The sequence below is a fragment of the Scyliorhinus torazame genome, chromosome 2 (assembly GCF_047496885.1).
Source record: "Scyliorhinus torazame isolate Kashiwa2021f chromosome 2, sScyTor2.1, whole genome shotgun sequence".
NCBI classification, from domain to species: domain Eukaryota; kingdom Metazoa; phylum Chordata; class Chondrichthyes; order Carcharhiniformes; family Scyliorhinidae; genus Scyliorhinus; species Scyliorhinus torazame.
Genome location: NC_092708.1, coordinates 148,633,378 through 148,653,455, shown reverse-complemented (window position 1 = coordinate 148,653,455; position 20,078 = coordinate 148,633,378). Strand labels below are relative to the sequence as shown.

The following is a 20,078-nucleotide window of genomic DNA, read 5'->3' as shown; positions in this document are numbered from 1 at the left end:
ACGGATTTGCGCAGTCGGAGACGCTGAAGATTTTTAAAAAACGTTCTATGTAATCTTTCTGCCTGAAGGGAGGCAGACAGCAAGTCACGCCCCCCGAACACTGACATCACGTGCTTTGGGTGCGATTGCGATTCCTCCATTTCGTCAGCAGGAAACAAGGTAAGAGAAAATGGTGGGCTGCAAAGGTCGGCCGGCGCGGGCCGCAAAGGTCGGCCGGCGCGGGCCGCAAAGGTCGGCCGGCGCGGGCCGCAAAGGTCGGCCGGCGCGGGCCGCAAAGGTCGGCCGGCGCGGGCCGCAAAGGTCGGCCGGCGCGGGCCGCAAAGGTCGGCCGGCGCGGGCCGCAAAGGTCGGCCGGCGCGGGCCGCAAAGGTCGGCCGGCGCGGGCCGCAAAGGTCGGCCGGCGCGGGCCGCAAAGGTCGGCCGGCGCGGGCCGCAAAGGTCGGCTGGTTGGTAAAAATGGGTCTCCGGAAAAAAAAAAGTTTGAAAAACACTAGTTTAAACAGTATGGAAGAACAGAGGGACTTAAAGGTTAGTGTGCATAGATCTCTGAAGGTGGCAGGAGTTTCAGCAAAGCATATGGGATCTTGAACTTCATAAATACAGGTAGAGTGCGCAAGCAGGGAAGTTGCACTGAACCTTTATAAAGTCCTGGTTATACCACAACCAGAGTATTGCGTCCAGTTTTGGTAACCAAACCTTAGGAAGAACATGAGGATGCACGGGAGATCTCTCATCAACCTCCCTTTTCTCCAAAAGAACCCTAAAATTTTCTCAAACCTGGAACCATTCTGGTACATCTCCCCTGCATCCTCTCATGTCCTTCCTAAGGTTTGGTGACCAGAACTGGCCAAGATAGAGCTGTACAAGATTATGACAGTTTCAGATAAGGCAGCCAAAAGCTGCTTTCATTAGTTAGGCCTCTTCTGCAGTACAGCATCCAGTTCTGGACACCATACTTGAGGAAAGATGTGAAGACACTGTGGACAGTGCAGAGGTGATTCACAAGAATGATTCCCAGGATAAACAATGGTAGCTATGAGGATAGATTGCAGAGATTGTGCCTGTTTTCCTGTGAGTGAAGAAAGCGGAGAGGAGACTTGATGGGGGTATTCACGATCTTGAAGGGTATAGATAGGGTAAATAGTGAGAATCTGATCATTTTCAAAGATACATCAAGTAGTGGGCACAGATTCAAAATAATGGGAAAAAGGAGTAGAAATAATGTGAGGAAAAAAAATTCATAGAGGTTGGTTGGTGGCTGGAACAAAAAGAATGAATGTGCCAGGTTACAGGGGGAAGGCAAGGGAGTGGTACTAGGTGGAATGTTCTTCCGGAGAAACACTGCAGAGATGGTATTAATGGCCTCCTTCCACACCGTAACGATTTGTGATTAGCTGTTGATATAAGCACTAGTCACACAGATTTAAGGTTTTGAATAGATACAGGTGAAATGTGAACAAGAACTTTTTTTTCCATAGTGATGGAATCAATGATTTCAAACGGAAACGAAATATGCATTGGAGGGAAATAAACATGTTGGGCTATGGGGATAGAGTAGGGAAATGGAACTGACTGAATTGCTCTACCCAGAACCGGCATGCACTTAATAGATGAAAGGACCTCCCTCTGTGGAGCGATGACTATGAACCGAGTTTGAAGGGATATGTTTTTAATAAGTACGGACTCCAAATTAAACCCCGTCAATTTACTTTGTATTGGGAGTTTTAAAAACTATAAAATTTGTAAACTATAATAATGTAAAAAGAAACAAAGATCCATCTGACTAATTTCAGTTAAAATCAGATTAGAAATCAGACAATGCACTTCCCTACCTTCTGCTGAAAAGACCAGGTCATTGACTGCATCGTGATGCCAGTGCTGTGATGAATAGGTATACTCTTGTTTGTGATTAAAGTTCCTCCTATGAATTTAAAAACAGCCTCACATGAGGACTAGAAACTCCTCACCTTTTCAAAAGCTAGAATCTACTTTTCCTTTCAGCCAAGTGAAGACTTTTCAATACATTTTGAAAAATGAATAGTTCAAAATCAAAATATCCCAAAATAGCAGCTCTTTTTATGAGTAACTGTGGCAAAGTGTTTCATAATATAGATATACGAGTTCCCGCTTTAATTCAATTTTCTACAGGAAGTTTCCCTGATGGCCAATATTGCGTCTTTACGGTAGAGTACATAAATAGACAAGAACATCTCAGCGGGGATCTCTAGTTGTACTGAATTATCTGATCTCGGTCAAGACTGCCGACTTAAGAAAAACACTCTTGAATCTTCCTTCTACTTACTTATATTTTAATGTTAAACAGTATTAAAGATGCTGATTCTGGAAACAATTTCCTCGGTTTAGACAGTGACATTTTAGTGCCTATACAGCTTAGTTCCCAAGCACCCTGTTTTCTCATTGAAAATAAAGCATCTCATTGCTATCTGGATATTTGCAGCTTTTATTGTTGACTGCACTTTATAAAATAGTGAAACAGAACTTTGTACAAAAGGAATTTTCTCAGCAAACTGTTATTGTAACCTGCATTCTAGCAGTTATGAAATAATGTGTGAGAAAAATGTTTATCAGCTTTCTAAACAGCAATATGAAACGGGGAAAGAATTAAAATTAATTCCAATGGTCATTTTATAAATTTAGCTTGAAATTGTTCTTGGACGGTACTGTCCAAATTAAAGTAGGGCATGAGAAGGAAGACGAAAAAGATATTTTTAAGTATTTCAACTCCAATATCATTTAACACTACTCCTAGAAGGCCTATGGCCTTGGTTTTCAGATTACATCACAGCATCCTAGAAAACCAGTTACAAGTTATATGATAAAACCAAGATCACAAAGCACATACCCACTTTAAATTATTTTTTATTGCATCTACTTTTGATGATGCACATGGGCAGTTAGGTAAGGAAGAATAGCAACAAAATCATATATGCAAGTTTTCTGATTTCAGTGTGCACTGAAAAGTTTTCCCCAATGGTAGAAACCAAATAAAACTAATTACAAGTGGCTTATCAAAGATGAATTCCAGAAGCATGTTGAAAGAATGCCATACCAGAGCCGGATTTTGCCATCTTCGTGGCCTGTTGCTATACAGTCTTCCTTTGGATGGCAAGCTACACAGGTGAATGCATTAGCTCCTTTCCGATTTTTGATACCCAAAGGAAAACTTAAAACATAAAAGTAAAACAAGATTATTTTGTTGGTTCCTTGATTGTAAACAGATTGTTTTACGGACTAGTCTGACATGATAAAACTAGTATGCAGAGAAAAACCAAAGTAATATTCCAACTAAGGATTACCTGTAATGCTTTTTCTTTTTGAAGAAAAACACACGGAGCTCAAGAGCTTTGAGTGAAGCAACATATGCACCCTGTTAAATGAAAATCAAATAGAAAATGTAACAAATAAAGAAGGTGCATTTTTCATTCTAATGAACTACTAAATCACTTAACTTAAAACAAATCATGCAAATTAATTGTGTATGATTAATAAAATTAATTTATTCATTATGTACCCAAATTATCGTTATTTAGAAACACTGCCAGATGAATTGCCAGTAAGAGCCATTTCCTACAATTTGCCCCACCCCACCGATTTCACCAGTAACTGTCGGATTATATTCTAACTACAAATTAATCTCCCTTTGGATTAAATTTTATTTCTCTAGGTGTACATACGTTATGGAACAACTTGAAGATCCAACAGTTATACTTGCACTTCCTTTCCATTGCCAATAAAAATTATTTAGGAAGGTGCTTTACAATTAAATTGCAGCCATTAATGTACAAACTTTTTATCTGAATCAATCTGACTGTCATAAATTGTTTCATATTCATTTTGTTTTACACTTTTGAGGACAAAAATTTTTATTAATGTATTTTACATTACTTTTATTTTTTTAAACCAGATACTCAAAGAGTCATACCTCTCTGCCAAAAGCTATTGATTTTGGTGACTGACATACATCATCCAAAATGAGAGTCAAGTCTTTTGCTTCAACTTCTTGAGCAGTTGATTTGGGCAGACTGATGGACATCAACTGAAGTTTCCCTGGAGAACAACACAGATTGCAAAGCAGGAGTACAATACACAAAGTGAGGAACCTTTCAATTTTACTTTACACGTCATGATTTATCTTTGAAAACATTCCACCTACTACCAAAATGTAAAAGACAATTTGCCATCAGAATCAAAATCTAAAATCTATTGTACTTGGATCAGAGAAAACAATTAATATCGTTGAGATTGGTTACTAAATTGATAATTACATATAGTCGCTCGGTAATACAGGACTTGAGTATTGTTAAAGAGTTGCCGCTGAAGCTTTTTGTCGTGCGTTCAAGACAAATAGAAGAATTTTAAATGATCACAGCAATATATATTACAGGAGAAAAGGGGTGCTGACTTGGCAAGTTGATTCCAATTGGTCAACTGGCACATTAGGGAAAGGTAGCATATTTAGACCACTCCATTTTAAGAGTGAATTTGAACGCAGGATGGAGCGTAAACAAACAGCAGTAGATTCAAAGATCACAAGCATATCAACTATGTATTGGAAATATGCACAGGATAGGAAGTATGGCTCATTCCATCAAAAACAAGCTTCTTGAGAAAAGCAATGGAAATGTTTCAGAGTTCTAGGCCTAAAGATGCTACACCATCTATTTGGACATAGCTGCGGATATTAAAATTGAATTCAAATGTGAGAGTTTCTAAACTCAGAAAATGGCTACATGTCTAGTTTATCGTGGTAGTGACGTGCTCAATTTGCGATGGCTTCTTTCAGCAGCACATTTGTAAATAAGCCAACATCAAACAAGCACTTGGACAAGCCAGTGCAATCAGGTCACCTATAGTCTTCGCCAAGATGAAGACACCCTTCACCATGGGCGTGGGAAACTCACTAAGAAACAACTGTATTAATTCACTCAACCATTTGGCCAATTCATGCTGCGCAGATCCGGCCATTAATAAATAGGCTGTAATGAGACACCATTTTTATGTGTGGTATGCAAGCTCGCAAATGGGCCAAAGGCCACCATTTTCAGACCTGAAAAGTGTCTGATCTATCTAAAGTTCCCTGGAAAGGGACAGCATCTCAAAAATTTGAACAAGTTAAGCAAGCCATTTCCAACTGCAACTGTGCAGTGACAATGCAAATGGTATTTTCCATTAATAGTTTGCAGCCAACAGTTCAAAAGGGAGTTCTGCCTCCAACACAATTATGCAATGTAGTGTATGAATTTCAGTGCCAGGTACATAGGCCATACATCCCAATGATTGGCTGGTGCAATCAAATAACATATTCCTCCAGATGTTCATAATAGGCAGAGTACAGACCATACTCAATTAGCCCATGCTTATAACATCCAAAAACATCTACTGTTAGATGCAGTTCGAGATTAGGCGTCACATGCTGAAAAATCCTATGTGCACTAATAGTTACACCAACAACTAATCCAAGATAATCAATTGATCTTGTAACTTGGCCCATTTACACTTGCTAACTTGGCTACATTCACACGCAGGGACCGTTCTCTACCAACAAAAGGAATGTTTGAAATTTGACATTCTTGCATTTGTCTTGATGAGTGTAGTAAGGTGAACAGTTTTGGCAACATGCCTCTTTTCAGCAATAATAATTACATGCAGATGGCAGCACGGTGGCGCAGTGGGTTAGCCCTGCTGCCTCACGGCGCCTAGGTCCCAGGTTCAATCCCGGCTATGGATCACTGTCCGTGCGGAGTTTCACATTCTCCCAGTGTTTGCATGGGTTTCGTCCCCACAACCCAAAGATGTGCAGGATAGGTGAATTGGCCACACTAAATTGCCCCTTAATTGGATAAATGAATTGGGTATTCTAAATTTATTTAAAAAAAATAAAAAGTAATTACATGCAGATTAAGAGGCTCGAAACTAAAAGAAGTTTTCTGTATATTCGAAACTGTGACAAGATACCAGCTGCAAAAGAAGAGAATTTGACCAACGTATTGTGATCACAATATTTTACAGAGCATTAAAGCATGCAGCTGGTTATATTACGGTGTTAAATCAGCTTTTCAGGGTTTTATATCTCTGTATTTTAGCTGCACATACAATGCAATGTTAGCAAAGGATAACCTTTCTTAAATCAGATGACAAAACCTTTTTGTTACCTGTAACTTTATTATCTTTTGGAATAATAGCAAAGATGGACTTTTCATCAGCAGCAGATGCGTACAGGGCAAGAAGTTTAAAATCCACAACAAAGGTCTACAGAGAAAATAAATAGTTACCACACATTTAAAAGAAAACTTTTTTTTAGTATGTGTTTCAGAGTACAGCATCACTTACTTTTATTAATATTCCATCGGTGAAGTCCCATAGTTTAATAGTGCCATCCAACGAAGTAGAGTACAGCTGTGAACAAATAGCTGGATAATCAGTAGCAATTTTAAAAGATTTTTCACTGCAGTTAAAATGTACACTGTGTAGGCTTATGCATAATTAAACCTTGTAGTTGTAAATTTGAACCAAATAACAACTATTATATAGACTCTCAACAATATCAGGAGACAAGACATTCCACCGTGAAAAAAGGACTACAGCACCAATAGTTGTACTGGCTTGATTTTTTTTTTTTTAAATTTAGAGTTCCCAATTCTTATTTTTTTCCAATTAAGGGGTAATTTAGTGTGGCCAATCCACCTAACCTGCACATCTTTGGGTTGTGGGGGTGAAACCCACGCAGACATGGGGAGAATGTGCAAACTCCACACGGACAGTAACCAAGGGCCGGGATTCAAACCGGGTCCTCAGTGCCACAGTCCCAGTGCTATCCATTGTGACTGGCTTGATATTTTTAAGGACTTTCAGTTGTTTTGTGAAAGATGAGATCACTTGGGCCTTTTTTTAGCTTGAGGAAGGAAAATCAATATCAGCACTTTGCATTGGTCAAAAGCCTATAGCTTAAACCATCAATGGAGGCTCGATAAACATGGAGCAGCAAAACGTTAGAAACCCATACGTGAAAGGGTAATGAGGTACATTTATAGCATCTGGGCTGCATGACAAGTGCCCATTGCCAGAAAAATTTCAATTGTCAAACATTCACATTTTTAATACATCAGAGCCCAAAGGTATGATGTTTCTCCAAGAGATGATTTACTGCATTTCTTCAAGATCATGGTTCAAGGTTTACGGAGGATAACAATTTAAAACAATCAATCCCCTTTTGATCTTTTTGAAAATTATTTTCAAAAGATCAAATCAGCTGAAGATAATCCATTCCCAATAAACCTATTTGATTATATCACTATCCCAATCAATTGGTAAGTGATGAGACATATATTTTTTAATTTATCCTTCTTTCTCATTATAATTTGAGAACACGGACACTGTGTCACATATGGAATTTTTTTAAATGTTGGCAGAGTGTTCACCCAGGTTTTTTTGTTCCATTTATATTCTTTGAACATAGGAAAATAAAATTTCTACATCATTTCAAAAATATCTGTGTCTTTGGATGGGAAGGTGGTGTTGAAGCCCTAAAAGTGGTGTGGAACTCTGGCCAAATTGGGACAGCGAGTTGGAATGTGTTTAATTTGCAGGCAGGCAAATCACTGTAGCCTATATATCAGCTAAGTCTCCAGGGTCTTCCACAGCTGAAGCAGCTTAACAGAATTTGCTCGATGTACTGCACAACGTGCCACAAATGCAATTTGTTTTACTGTGTTGTAGCCAAACATTGATCGCAAAAATCTTTCTTACCTGCAAATGATTTTTGGGATTAAGTTGAATGCCTGTGACGAGATTCTTATGGCCTTTCAGGGCATGCACACATTCCTCTGTGGCTGTACTATACACTTTGACAAGATCCCCTGATGCACACAACAAATATCTGCAAAACATTAAGCATCTGAGTACTATTCTGTAAAGGGGGAAAAAATGAATCTTAAAAAGCAAGCTCCATTCTGTTTGTGTAATGGCTGTGTAATGGCTAAAAGGCTTCTCCTGAATGCATTATGAATTTTGTAGCCTCTATACATTTGATACTGAATGTATCCCAGTTAATATCAGGCTGGTTGAAATTCTCGACTGTTACTGCCTTTGTTTCTGTACTTTCAGCAATTTGCCGAAATATCTGCAAGCTTACCTCCTTCGGACTGTTTTAGGCGCTTTGACATACTTCTAGTAGTGCAATTGCTCCTTTTAGTTCAACCTATATGTGGCCTGATTTGATGGTAGATCCAGACCCGTGTCATGCTCCTCGTGTGCGATGTGGGAGCTCAGGGGCACGTCCACTGTCCCTGGCTCCTTCACGTGCAAGAAGTGTGTCCAGATGCAGCTCCTGTTAGACCGCTTGACGGCTCTGGAGCTGCGGATAGTCTCACTTTGGCGCATCCGCGATGCTGAGGACGTCGTGGATATCACATTTAGCGAGTTGGTCACACCGCAGGTGAAAGGTACTGAGGGAGATAGAAAATGGGTGACCAAAAGACAGAGCACAAGTAGGAAGGCAGTGCAGGTGTCCCCTGCGATCATCTCCCTGCAAAACAGATATACCACTTTGGATACTGTTGAGGGAGATGGCTCACCAGGGGAAGGCAGCAGCAGCCAGGTTCATGGCACCGTGGCTGGCTCTGCTGCACAGCTGGGCAGGAAGAAGAATGGCAGGGCTATAGTGATAGGAGACTCAATCGTAAGGGGAATAGACAGGGGCTTCTGCGGACGCAATCGAGACTCCAGGATGGTATGTTGCCTCCCTGGTGCAAGGGTCAAGGATGTCTCGGAGCGGCTGCAGGACATTCTGGGGCAGGGGGGTGAACAGTCAGCTGTCGTGGTGCACATAGGCACCAACGATATAGGTACAAAACGGGGCGAGGTCCTACAGGCTGAATTCAGGGAGTTAGGAGCTAAACTAAAAAGTAGGACCTCAAAGGTAGTAATCTCAGGATTGCTACCAATGCCACGAGCTAGTCAGAGTAGGAATGTCAGGACAGATAGGATGAATGCGTGGCTCGAGAGATGGTGCAAGAGGGAGGGATTCAAATTCCTGGGGCATTGGAACCGGATCTGGGTGAGGTGGGACCAGTACAAACCGGGCGGTCTGCACCTGGGCAGGACTGAAACCGATGTCCTGGAGGGGTGTTTGCTAGAGCTGTTGGGGAGAGTTTAAACTAATGTGGCAGGGGGATGGGAACCGACGCAGGAAGTTGGAAGGTAGTAAAACAGGGACAGAAACAAAAGGCAGTAAGGGGGAAAGTGTAAGGCAGAGAAGCCATAGTCAAAAATCAAGAAGGGCGACAGTAAAAGGTACAGTGACTGAGGGGAGCTCAGTGAATAGGACCAGTAATACTAAAAGGAATAAAACGGGAAATAAAAACATTAATGGTAAGCGACATGGCAGGTTGTTACATGAAGATATGGGTTTAACGACAAGGAAAATTAGGAGAAAGGTTAAGAGGAAATATAACTTAGGAGAGGTTACTGATCAAGGTGTTATGATTCAGAACAGAGGTAAAAAAGCCAACATAAGTGTACTTTACCTGAATGCTCGTAGTATTCGGAATAAGATAAATCAGTTGATGGCGCAAATCATCGTGAATGACTATGATTTAGTGGCCATTACTGAAACATGGTTAAAGGATGGTCACGACTGGGAGTTAAATATCCAGGGTATCAAACTATTCAGAAGGACAGAGTGGATGGTAAGGGAGGTGGTGTAGCTCTATTATTTAAGGATGACATCCGGGCAATAGTAAGGATGACATCGGTGCTATGGAGGATAAGGTTGAATCCATTTGGGTGGAAATCAGGAATAGTAAGGCGAAAAAGTCACTGATAGGAGTTGTCTATAGGCCACCAAATAGTAACATTATGGTGGGGCAGGCAATAAACAAAGAAATAATGGATGCATGTAGAAATGGTGCAGCAGTTATCATAGGGGATTGTAATCTACATGTCGATTGGTTTAACCAGGTCGGTCAAGGCAGTCTTGAGGAGGAGTTTATAGAATGTATCCGCGATAGTTTCCTCTCGGAAGGAGCAATCACAATATGGTGGAATTTAAAATACAGATGGAGAGTCAGAAGGTAAAATCAAACACTAGTGTTTTGTGCTTAAACAAAGGTGATTACAATGGGATGAGAGAAGAACTAGCTAAGGTAGACTGGGAGCAAAGACTTTATGGTGAAACAGTTGAGGAACAGTGGAGAACCTTCCAAGGGATTTTTCACAGTGCTCAGCAAAGGTTTATACCAACAAAAAGGAAGGACGGTAGAAAGAGGGAAAATCGACCGTGGATATCTAAGGAAATAAGGGAGAGTATCAAATTGAAGGAAAAAGCATACAAAGTGGCAAAGATTAGTGGGAGACTAGAGGACTGGGAAATCTGTAGGGGGCAATAGAAAGCTACTAAAAAAGCTAGAAAGAAGAGTAAGATAGATTATGAGAGTAAACTTGCTCAGAATATAAAAACAGATAGTAAAAGTTTCTACAAATATATAAAACAAAAAAAAGAGTGGCTAAGGTAAATACTGGTCCTTTAGAGGATGAGAAGGGAGATTTAATAATGGGAGATGAGGAAATGGCTGAGGAACTGAACAGGTTTTTTGGGTCGGTCTTCACAGTGGAAGACACAAATAACATGTCAGTGACTGATAGAAATGAGGCTATGACAGGTGAGGGCCTTGAGATGATTGTTATCACGAAGGAGGTAGTGATGGGCAAGCTAATGGGGCTAAAGGTAGACAAGTCTCCTGGCCTTGATGGAATGCATCCCAGAGTGCTAAAAGAGATGGCTAGGGAAATTGCAAATGCACTAGTGATAATTTACCAAAATTCACTAGACTCTGGGGTGGTCCCGGCGGATTGGAAATTAGCAAACGTGACACCACTGTTTAAAAAAGGAGGTCGGCAGAAAGCGGGTAATTATAGGCCAATGAGCTTAACTTCGGTAGTAGGAAAGATGCTGGAATCTATCATCAAGGAAGAACTAGCGAGGCATCTGGATGGAAATTGTCCCATTGGGCAGGCGCAGCATGGGTTCATAAAGGGCAGGTCGTGCCTTACTAATTTAATGGAATCATTGGAGGACATAACCAGTGCGGTAGATAACGGGGAGCCAATGGATGTGGTATATCTGGATTTCCAGAAAGCCTTTGACATGGTGCCACACAAAAGGTTGCTGCATAAGATAAAGATGCATGGCATTAAGGGGAAAGTAGTAGCATGGATAGAGGATTGGTTAATTAATAGAAAGCAAAGAGTGGGGATTAATGGGTGTTTCTCTGGTTGGCAATCAGTAGCTAGTGGTGGGATCAGTGTTGGGCCCACAACTGTTCACAATTTACATAGATGATTTGGAGTTGGGGACCAAGGGCAATGTGTCCAAGTTTGCAGACGACACTAAAATGAGTGGTAAAGCAAAAAGTGCAGAGGATACTGGAAGTCTGCAGAGGGATTTGGATAGACTAAGTGAATGGGCTAGGGTCTGTCAGATGGAATACAATGTTGACAAATGTGAGGTTATCCATTTTGGTAGGAATAACAGCAAAAGGGATTATTATTTAAATGATAAAATATTAAAACATGCTGTTGTGCAGAGAGACCGGAGTGTGCTAGTGCACGAGTCGTAAAAAGTTGGTTTACAGGTGATTAAGAAGGAAAATGGAATTTTGTCCTTCATTGCTAGAGGGATGGAGTTTAAGACTAGGGAGGTTATGCTGCAATTGTATAAGGTGTTAGTGAGGCCACACCTGGAGTATTGTGTTCAGTTTTGGTCTCCTTACTTGAGAAAGGACGTACTGGCACTGGAGGGTGTGCAGAGGAGATTCACTAGGTTAATCCCAGAGCTGAAGGGGTTGGATTACGAGGAGAGGTTGAGTAGACTGGGACTGTACTCATTTGAATTTAGAAGGATGGGGGGGGGGATCTTATAGAAACATATACAATTATGAAGGGAATAGATAGGATAGATGCGGGCAGGTTGTTTCCACTGGCGGGTGAAAGCAGAACTAGGGGGCACAGCCTCAAAATAAGGGGAAGTAGATTTAGGACTGAGTTTAGGAGGAACTTCTTCATCCAAAGGGTTGTGAATGTATGGAATTTCTTGCCCAGTGAAGTAGTAGAGGCTCCTTCATTAAATGTTTTTAAGATAAAGATAGATAGTTTTTTGAAGAATAAAGGGATTAAGGGTTATGGTGTTCGGGCCGGAAAGTGGAGCTGAGTCCACAAAAGATCAGCCATGATCTCATTGAATGGCGGAGCAGGCTCGAGGGGCCAGATGGCCTACTCCTGCTCCTAGTTCTTATGTATCATTGCTCCTCACATCTGAAATTGTTTCCTTCATCAATATTGTAACCTATTTTTATTTTTTTTTAAAACTCTCAACTATCTGACTATCCTGTTATCAGGAATGTTGAGTTGCCCTCCCTGCCCTTTAAGCAAACTTTCAAATACATTTTTGAGTGTCTTCCTCCTCTGCTCATCGGCCTTGTATACTAGAACACTTGTATCAGAGTATACCACTAATGAATGAACAGCTCCTTTGTTGGCTATTTTCTAGCCTTTGTTTCCTCAGCCTGCCATACTTCCTCGCCATTTTTCTTCTCTATTTTCCTTCCGAATCTATGCTCAGACTCCTATCTCCTCCTGCCAAACTCTCCTCAGCAACTGCAACAAATCTTCCCACCATAATATTGGTTCCTGCCCTGCTGAGGTACAACCTCCCGACTTGTACAGGTACCACATTCCCAGTTCCCCAGGACAAAAACCCTCTGATATCATCTTGAATCATAGTCACCTGAACTATCTCCTCCTTTGTCACAGTACTCAGAAGCGTGGCAGCATGAGTAATCTTTGAGGATCTATTTGTAATTTCTTCCTATCAATGTCACTGGTACCGATATGCACCATGACCGCTGATTGTTCCCCTCAGAATCTTGTGCAGCTGTTCAGTGACATTCTTAACCCCAATACCAGGGTGGTAACATTCGATTATCAAGGAGTCAGGCTGACGGCGGCTGCAGAAATGCCCATCTGTTCCTCGAGTGGTCCAAGGATAGTGTTACAGGCATTCCTCAGGATAGTTTCCTTGGTTGAACCATCATGAGCTGCTTCAAGAATTACCTTCCTTCCAACATAAGGTCTGAAATGGGGATGTTCAATGATGATTGCAATGTTCAGTACATTATCATTTGCAACTCCTCAGATACTGCATGCAGCAAGACTCAGTGAACATTCAGGCTTGGGTTGAAACGTGGCAATAACATTCATGGCACACAAGTGCGAGGAAATGATCATGGATGGATGGATTTGTTTATTGTCATGTGTACCGAGGTACAGTGAAAAGTATTGTTCTGGGTACAGTTGAGACAGATCATTTGGTACATGAAAAGATAACCCATTGGGCAAACATTAAATATAAAAATATACAATGTGAATAAATAGACACAGGCATCAGGTGCAGCATACAGGAGTGTAGTACTACTCAGTAGAGAAGATGTGTGAAGACATCAGATCAGTCAATAAGAGGGTCATTTCAGAGTCTGGTAACAGTGGGGAAGAAGCTGTTTTTGAATCTGTTAGTGCGTGATCTCAGACTTTTGTATCTCCTGCCCGATGGAAGAAGTTGGATGAGTGAATAAGCCGGGTAGGAGGGGTCTTTGATTATTCTGTCCACTTTCCCAAGGCAGCGGGAGGTGAATGCACGGGAGGCGGGTTTGTGTGATGGACTGGGCTGTGTCCACGACTCTCTGTAGTTTCCTACAGTCCTACGCCGAACAGTTGCCATATCAGGCTTTCTATAGTGGATCTGTAAAAGTTAGTAAGAGTCAATGTGGAACTGCCAAATTTCCTTAGTTTCCTGAGAAAGTAAAGGTGCTGTTGTGCTTTCTTGGTCAGTGTCGATGTGGGTGGGCCAACACAGATTGTTGGTGATGTGCACACCTAGGAATTTGAAGCTGTCAACCATCTCCACCTCGGCACCATTGATGCAGACAGGGGTTTGAACAGTACTTTGCTTCCTCAAATCAATGACCAGCTCTTTAGTTTTGCTGACAATAAGGGAGAGGTTGCTGCCATTACACCACTCCACTAGGTTCTCTATCTCCCTCCTGTATTCTGACTCATTGTTGTTCGAGATCCAACCCACTACGGTGGTGTCGTCAGCAAACTTGGAGATGGGAGTTGGAGCCAAATTTTGGCACACAATCCTGTGCATGGGGAGTACAGTAGGGGTCTCGGTACACAGCCTTGTGGGGCCCCAGTATTGAGAACCATCATGGAGGAGGTGTTCTTGTTTATCTTTACTAATTGTGGCCTATGGGTCAGAAAGTCAAGGATCCAATTGCAGAGTGAGGAGCCCAGTCCTAGGTTTGAAGCTTTGATACGAGCTTTGCTGGAATTATGGTGTTGAAGGCAGAGCTGTAGTCAATAAATAAGAGTCTGATGTAGTCTGATACAAGTTGTCGAGGAGGAGTGTACAGCCAGGGAGATGGCATCTGCTGTGGACTGGTTGTGGCGGTATGCGAATTGCAGTGGATCAAGGTATTCTGGAGTATGGAGTTGATGGGCCTCATGATCAACAAGAGAAAATCTAACCATCTTACTTTGACATTCAATGGCATTACCACCAATGAACCTCACGCCATCAACATCCTGGCAGTTACCACAGATCAGAATCCTAACTGAACCAGCCATAAAATACCATAGCTACAAGAACAATTCAGAGGCTGGGAATTCTGCAGCAAGTAATTCAGCACCTTCTACAAGGCACAAGTCAGAAATGTGATGGAATACCCTCCAGTTGCCCGAATATGTGCAGCTCCAACGACACTCAAGAAGCTCAACACCACTCAGAACAAAGCAGCCCACTTGATCAGCACCCCATCAGCCATCTTAAAACATTCAGTAGCATCATCTGCAAGATGCAGTGCACCAACGTGCCAAGATTCCTTCATCGGCATTTTCCAAACCCGAGACCTCTACCATCTATAAGGACTGTAGATAGGTGGGAAGACCACAAACTGCAATTTTCTCTCCAGGTCACAGCACCCTGACTTGGAACCATTACTTCACTGTGTCGAGCTCAAAATCTTGGAATTCCTGCCCCCAACAGCACTGTTGGTGAATCTATATCATATATTTGCCCCAACGCTGCAGCCACTTTCTCAAAGGCAATTAGGGATTGGCAAGAAATTCTGGCCTTGTAAGCAGCAATCACATCCCAACAACAAATTACAAAACGATTTAATTCCTATTACTATTGCTTTCTTAATCTTCACATCTGCCCTGGATAGGAATGGCATCTATAGACCTTAGGGCCTTTCCTCTGGCTACATTCTGAGTATTCAGAATTGAATGTCATTTGGAGAGCAAGATGCACTCAGGAGATCCAGTACTACCTGCCTGGTACAATTTGACCCTCTGGCTCTCACCCAATTCCTCACTCTCTGCACACTATTAAGTCACAGCATCCCCACCTCTCAAATCAGGGTATTCATGTTCCTCTCAGCCTGACACACCAGTGACTGCAGTTACTGCTGAAGCTCCTGAAATCCAGAGCTCAATCGTTACTGACTGTTGCTACTTGTTGCACATTGTCACAAACTTTAGCTTGATCACTCTTCTGTGAAGAGCACTGGGTTATTTTACTATGTGAATGCCACTATATTAATATGCAAACTGCTCTTATGTGTACAGGTGCATTTAGTAGGGTCTGTTGCAAGTATTTTACACAATACAATTTGGCCTGGAAGAGTACAGCAATGGTGGTGTTCAGCACAGTTGTACTCTTACTGGTACAAGGATTTGATTTTCATCCAAAACATTTACAATTTTTCAATGAAATAAATTTTTAAAATGCAACTATTAAAACATCAATTCACAATTTGACCAGGAACTAATCACTTGACTGAAATTAACTGTGTAAATATTTGTGAAAATTTAAGACGCAATAAAATATGTTGTACTTTTCGTGACCAATGTACATCTCAGAGAGCTTTACAGCTGGTGAAACAATTTCAAAGTCACTGTCAGTCACAATAAACAGGAGCTCCAAGTTATCAGTTGCAGGCTACTTCAATTGATTACAGATAGAAGCGCAGCGCTGTAACAAGTACGACTGTTCCGTCATTTGGAATTTTGGATAATCTGCCAGCAGTAAAGTGCAAGGATCTGTTGAGACCACTAAAACATATAAACAACAGGCCCCATTATAAAATCAGGGCATCACATAGAGCATCCCATTCCAACCTGGGGCAGGTTAATGTAGTCTAATTGTTAGCACCAGGACTTGGAGAGACACTCGGTCCTTCCTGCCTCTGCTAACTGCAGATGTAAATCAGAGCCTCCCCTCCCCGATACTGAAGCTTCCCGGGAGTCAGGGCGAACCCCAGCCACTTCCACCCCAGAACCGGGCACAGGCAGACACCGCGTGGCTGCAGACAGCTTCTCTCCAGCGGGTTCTCCGCTCGCAGCCTTGGACTGTGCCCAGGAGCCGGCACGGAGCAGCTCGGGACAGCGCTCACCTGCTGTCGGCCGAAAAGACGGGCCGCCGGTAGTTGATTCTGCTGCCGCCACAGCGAACCACGCGCACATCAACCGGCTCGACTCCTTCCACCATCTTCCCCGACCTCTGACTCCTTACCTCACAGTCACGTGGGCTGCGAGGGGGAACGCAGCAGGGGAGGGACCTAGAACGAGAAGGGCGGGGCCTAGAGGCGCGGGCCGAGAGACCGTGACGGGGCGGGGCCTAAAGGCTGCAAAAGCGACCAGACTGAGAGGCAGGGAGAAGGGGGCTTCGAGGCAGCGAGAGGGGCGGGGCCCAGAGGCAGCGAGAGGGGCGGGGCCTAAAGGCGTCATGAGTGGGGAGTGCGAGTCAGAGAGGGGCGGGACCGAGCCAAGCAAGGGGGCGGTGCCTACAACAGGAGTCATGATGTGAGCACAGTCAGAAGTCTTACAACATCAGGTTAAAGTCCAACAGGTTTGTTTCGAATCAATAGCTTTCGGACCGCAGCTCCTTCCTCAGGTGAATAAACAAGAGTGACAACGAGAGGGGTGGGGATTTTCTGCTCCTTAGCAAATTTTGTATCCATGCTGCCGCTCTCCCTTTAATACCATAGGATTTAAATTTGCTCGCAAATGTAAATAAAATAAGAATTGCATTATGTTGTACTTTTCGTGACCAATGGACATCTCAGAGAGCTTTACAGCTGGTGAAACAATTTCAAAGTCACTGTTACAGCTAGCAGCCAAGCTGCACACAGTAACCTTCCACAAACAGCAATGTGATAACAGAGTTAGAACTGAGATGAGGAGAAATTTCTTCAGCCAGAGAGTGGTGGGTCTGTGGAATTCATTGCCACAGAGGGCGGTGGAGGCCGGGACGTTGAGTGTCTTTAAGACAGAAGTTGATAAATTCTTGATTTCTCGAGGAATTAAGGGCTATGGAGAGAGAGCGGGTAAATGGAGTTGAAATCAACCATGATTGAATGGTGGAGTGGACTCGATGGGCCGAATGGCCTTACTTCCGCTCCTATATCTTATGGTCTTATGGATAAGGTCAGATAATGTGTTTCTCGCCAACGAGAGGCGAGGCCATATTGGATTTGATACTGGGTAATAAACCAGGACAGGTGTTAGATTTGGAGGTAGGTGAGCACTTTGGTGATAGAGACCACAATTCGATTACGTTTACTTCAGTGATGGAAAGGGAGAGGTATATACCGCAGGGCAAGAGTTATATCTGGGGGAAAGGCAATTATGATGTGATGAGGCAAGACTTAGGATGCATCGGATAGGGATGGAAGCTGCAGGGGATGGGCACAATTGAAATGTGGAGCTTGTTCAAGGAACAGCTACTGTGTGTCCTTGATAAGTATGTATCTGTCAGGCAGGGAGGAAGTGGTCGAGCGAGGGAACCGTGGTTTACTAAAGTAGTTGAATCACTTGTCAAGAGGAAGAAGGAGGCTTAAGTAAAGATGAGATGTGAAGGTTCAGTTAGGGCGCTCGAGAGTTACAGGTTAGCTAGGAAGGACCTAAAGAGAGAGCTAAGAAGAGCTAGGAGGGGACATGAGAAGTCTTTGGCAGGTAGGATCAAGGATAACCCTAAAGTTTTCTATAGATATGTCAGGAATAAAAGAATAACTAGGGTAAGAGTAGGGCCAGTCAAGGACAGTAGTGGGAGGTTGTGCGTGGAGTCCGAGGAGATAGGAGAGGTGCTAAATGAATATTTTTCGTCAGTATTCACACAGGAAAAAAAAATGTTGTCAAGGAGAATACTGAGATACAGGCTACGAGACTAGAAGGGCTTGAGGTTCATAAGGAGGAGGTGTTAGCAATTCTGGAAAGTGTGAAAATAGATAAGTCCCCTGGGCCGGATGGGATTTATCCTAGGATTCTCTGGGAAGCTAGGGAGGAGATTGCTGAGCCTTTGGCTTTGATCTTTATGTCATCATTGTCTACAGGAATAGTGCCAGAAGACTGGAGGATAGCAAATGTTGTCCTCTTGTTCAAGAAGGGGAGTAGAGACAACCCCGGTAACTATAGACCAGTGAGCCTTACTTCTGTTATGGGCAAAGTCTTGGAAAGGTTTATAAGAGATAGGATGTATAATCATCTGGAAAGGAATCATTTGATTAGAGATAGTCAACACGGTTTTGTGATGGGTAGGTCGTGCCTCACAAACCTTATTGAGTTCTTTGAGAAGGTGACCAAACAGGTGGACGAGGGTAAAGCAGTTGATGTGGTGTATATGGATTTCAGTAAAGCGTTTGATAAGGTTCCCCACGGTAGGCTATTGCAGAAAGTACGGAGGCATGGGATTCAGGGTGATTTAGCAGTTTGGATCAGAAATTGGCTAGCTGGAAGAAGACAAAGGGTGGTGGTTGATGGGAAATGTTCAGCCTGGAGTCCAGTTACTAGTGGTGTACCACAAGGATCTGTTTTGGGGCCACTGCTGTTTGTCAATTTTATAAATGACCTGGAGGAGGGCGTAAAAGGATGGGTGAGTAAATTTGCAGATGACACTAAAGTCGGTGGAGTTGTGGACAGTACGGAAGGATGTTACAAGTTACAGAGGGACATAGGTAAGCTGCAGAGCTGGGCTGAGAGGTGGCAAATGGAGTTTAATGCAGAAAAGTGTGAGGTGATTCATTTTGGAAGGAATGACAGGAATACAGAGTACTGGGCTAATGGTAAGATTCTTGGTAGTGTGGATGAGCAGAGAGATCTCGGTGTCCATGTACATAGATCCCTGAAAGTTGCCACCCAGGTTGAGAGGGTTGTTAAGAAGGCGTATGGTGTGTTAGCTTTTATTGGTAGAGGGATTGAGTTTCGGAGCCATGAGGTCATGTTGCTGTACAAAACTCTGGTGCGGCCGCATTTGGAGTATTGCGTGCAATTCTGGTTGTCGCATTATAGGAAGGATGTGGAAGCGTTGGAAAGGGTGCGAGGAGATTTACCAGGATGTTGCCTGGTATGGAGGGAAGATCTTATGAGGGAAGGCTGAGGGACTTGAGGCTGTTTTCGTTCGAGAGAAGAATGTTAAGAGGTGACTTAATTGAGGCATACAAGATGATCAGAGGATTAGATAGGGTGAACAGTGAGAGCCTTTTTCCTCGGATGGTGATGTCTAGCACGAGGGGATATGGCTTTAAATTGAGGGGAGATATATATAGGACAGATGCCAGAGGTAGGTTCTTTACTTAGAGAGTAGTGAGGGCGTGGAATGCCCTGCCTGCAACAGTAGTGGACTCGCCAACATTAAGGGCATTTAAATGGTCATTGGATAAACATATGGATGATAAGGGAATAGTGTAGATGGGCTTTAGAGTGGTTTCACAGGTCGGCGCAACATCGAGGGCTGAAGGGCCTGTGCTGCGCTGTAATGTTCTATGTTCTATGTATTGTGATGTTGATTGAGGAATATACAGTCCGTAGAATCCCTACAGTACAGAAGGAGGCCATTCGGCCCATCGAGTCTGCACCGACTCTCTGAAAGAGTACCCTACCTAGGCCCCACTCCCCCCACCGTATCCCTGTAACCCCACTAAATCTGCACATCTTTGGACTGTGCG

General features: G+C 42.9%; 1 protein-coding gene across 1 annotated transcript in view; it reads right to left on the bottom strand.

The window, feature by feature from the left end:
- The window catches only part of wdr75 (WD repeat domain 75), a 54,051-nt gene extending 37,358 nt beyond the window's left edge, over positions 1-16,693 (bottom strand). The window contains exons 1-8 of the mRNA XM_072478003.1: positions 16,530-16,693; positions 7,768-7,897; positions 6,352-6,417; positions 6,174-6,270; positions 3,944-4,068; positions 3,318-3,388; positions 3,071-3,184; positions 1,833-1,921 (exon numbers count right to left, since the gene is read on the bottom strand). Of these exons, the coding sequence (XP_072334104.1) occupies positions 1,833-1,921; positions 3,071-3,184; positions 3,318-3,388; positions 3,944-4,068; positions 6,174-6,270; positions 6,352-6,417; positions 7,768-7,897; positions 16,530-16,624 (787 nt within the window). The 5' untranslated portion in view covers positions 16,625-16,693. The remainder of the gene's footprint in view (positions 1-1,832; positions 1,922-3,070; positions 3,185-3,317; positions 3,389-3,943; positions 4,069-6,173; positions 6,271-6,351; positions 6,418-7,767; positions 7,898-16,529) is intronic.
- Positions 16,694-20,078: the final 3,385 nt, after the last annotated feature.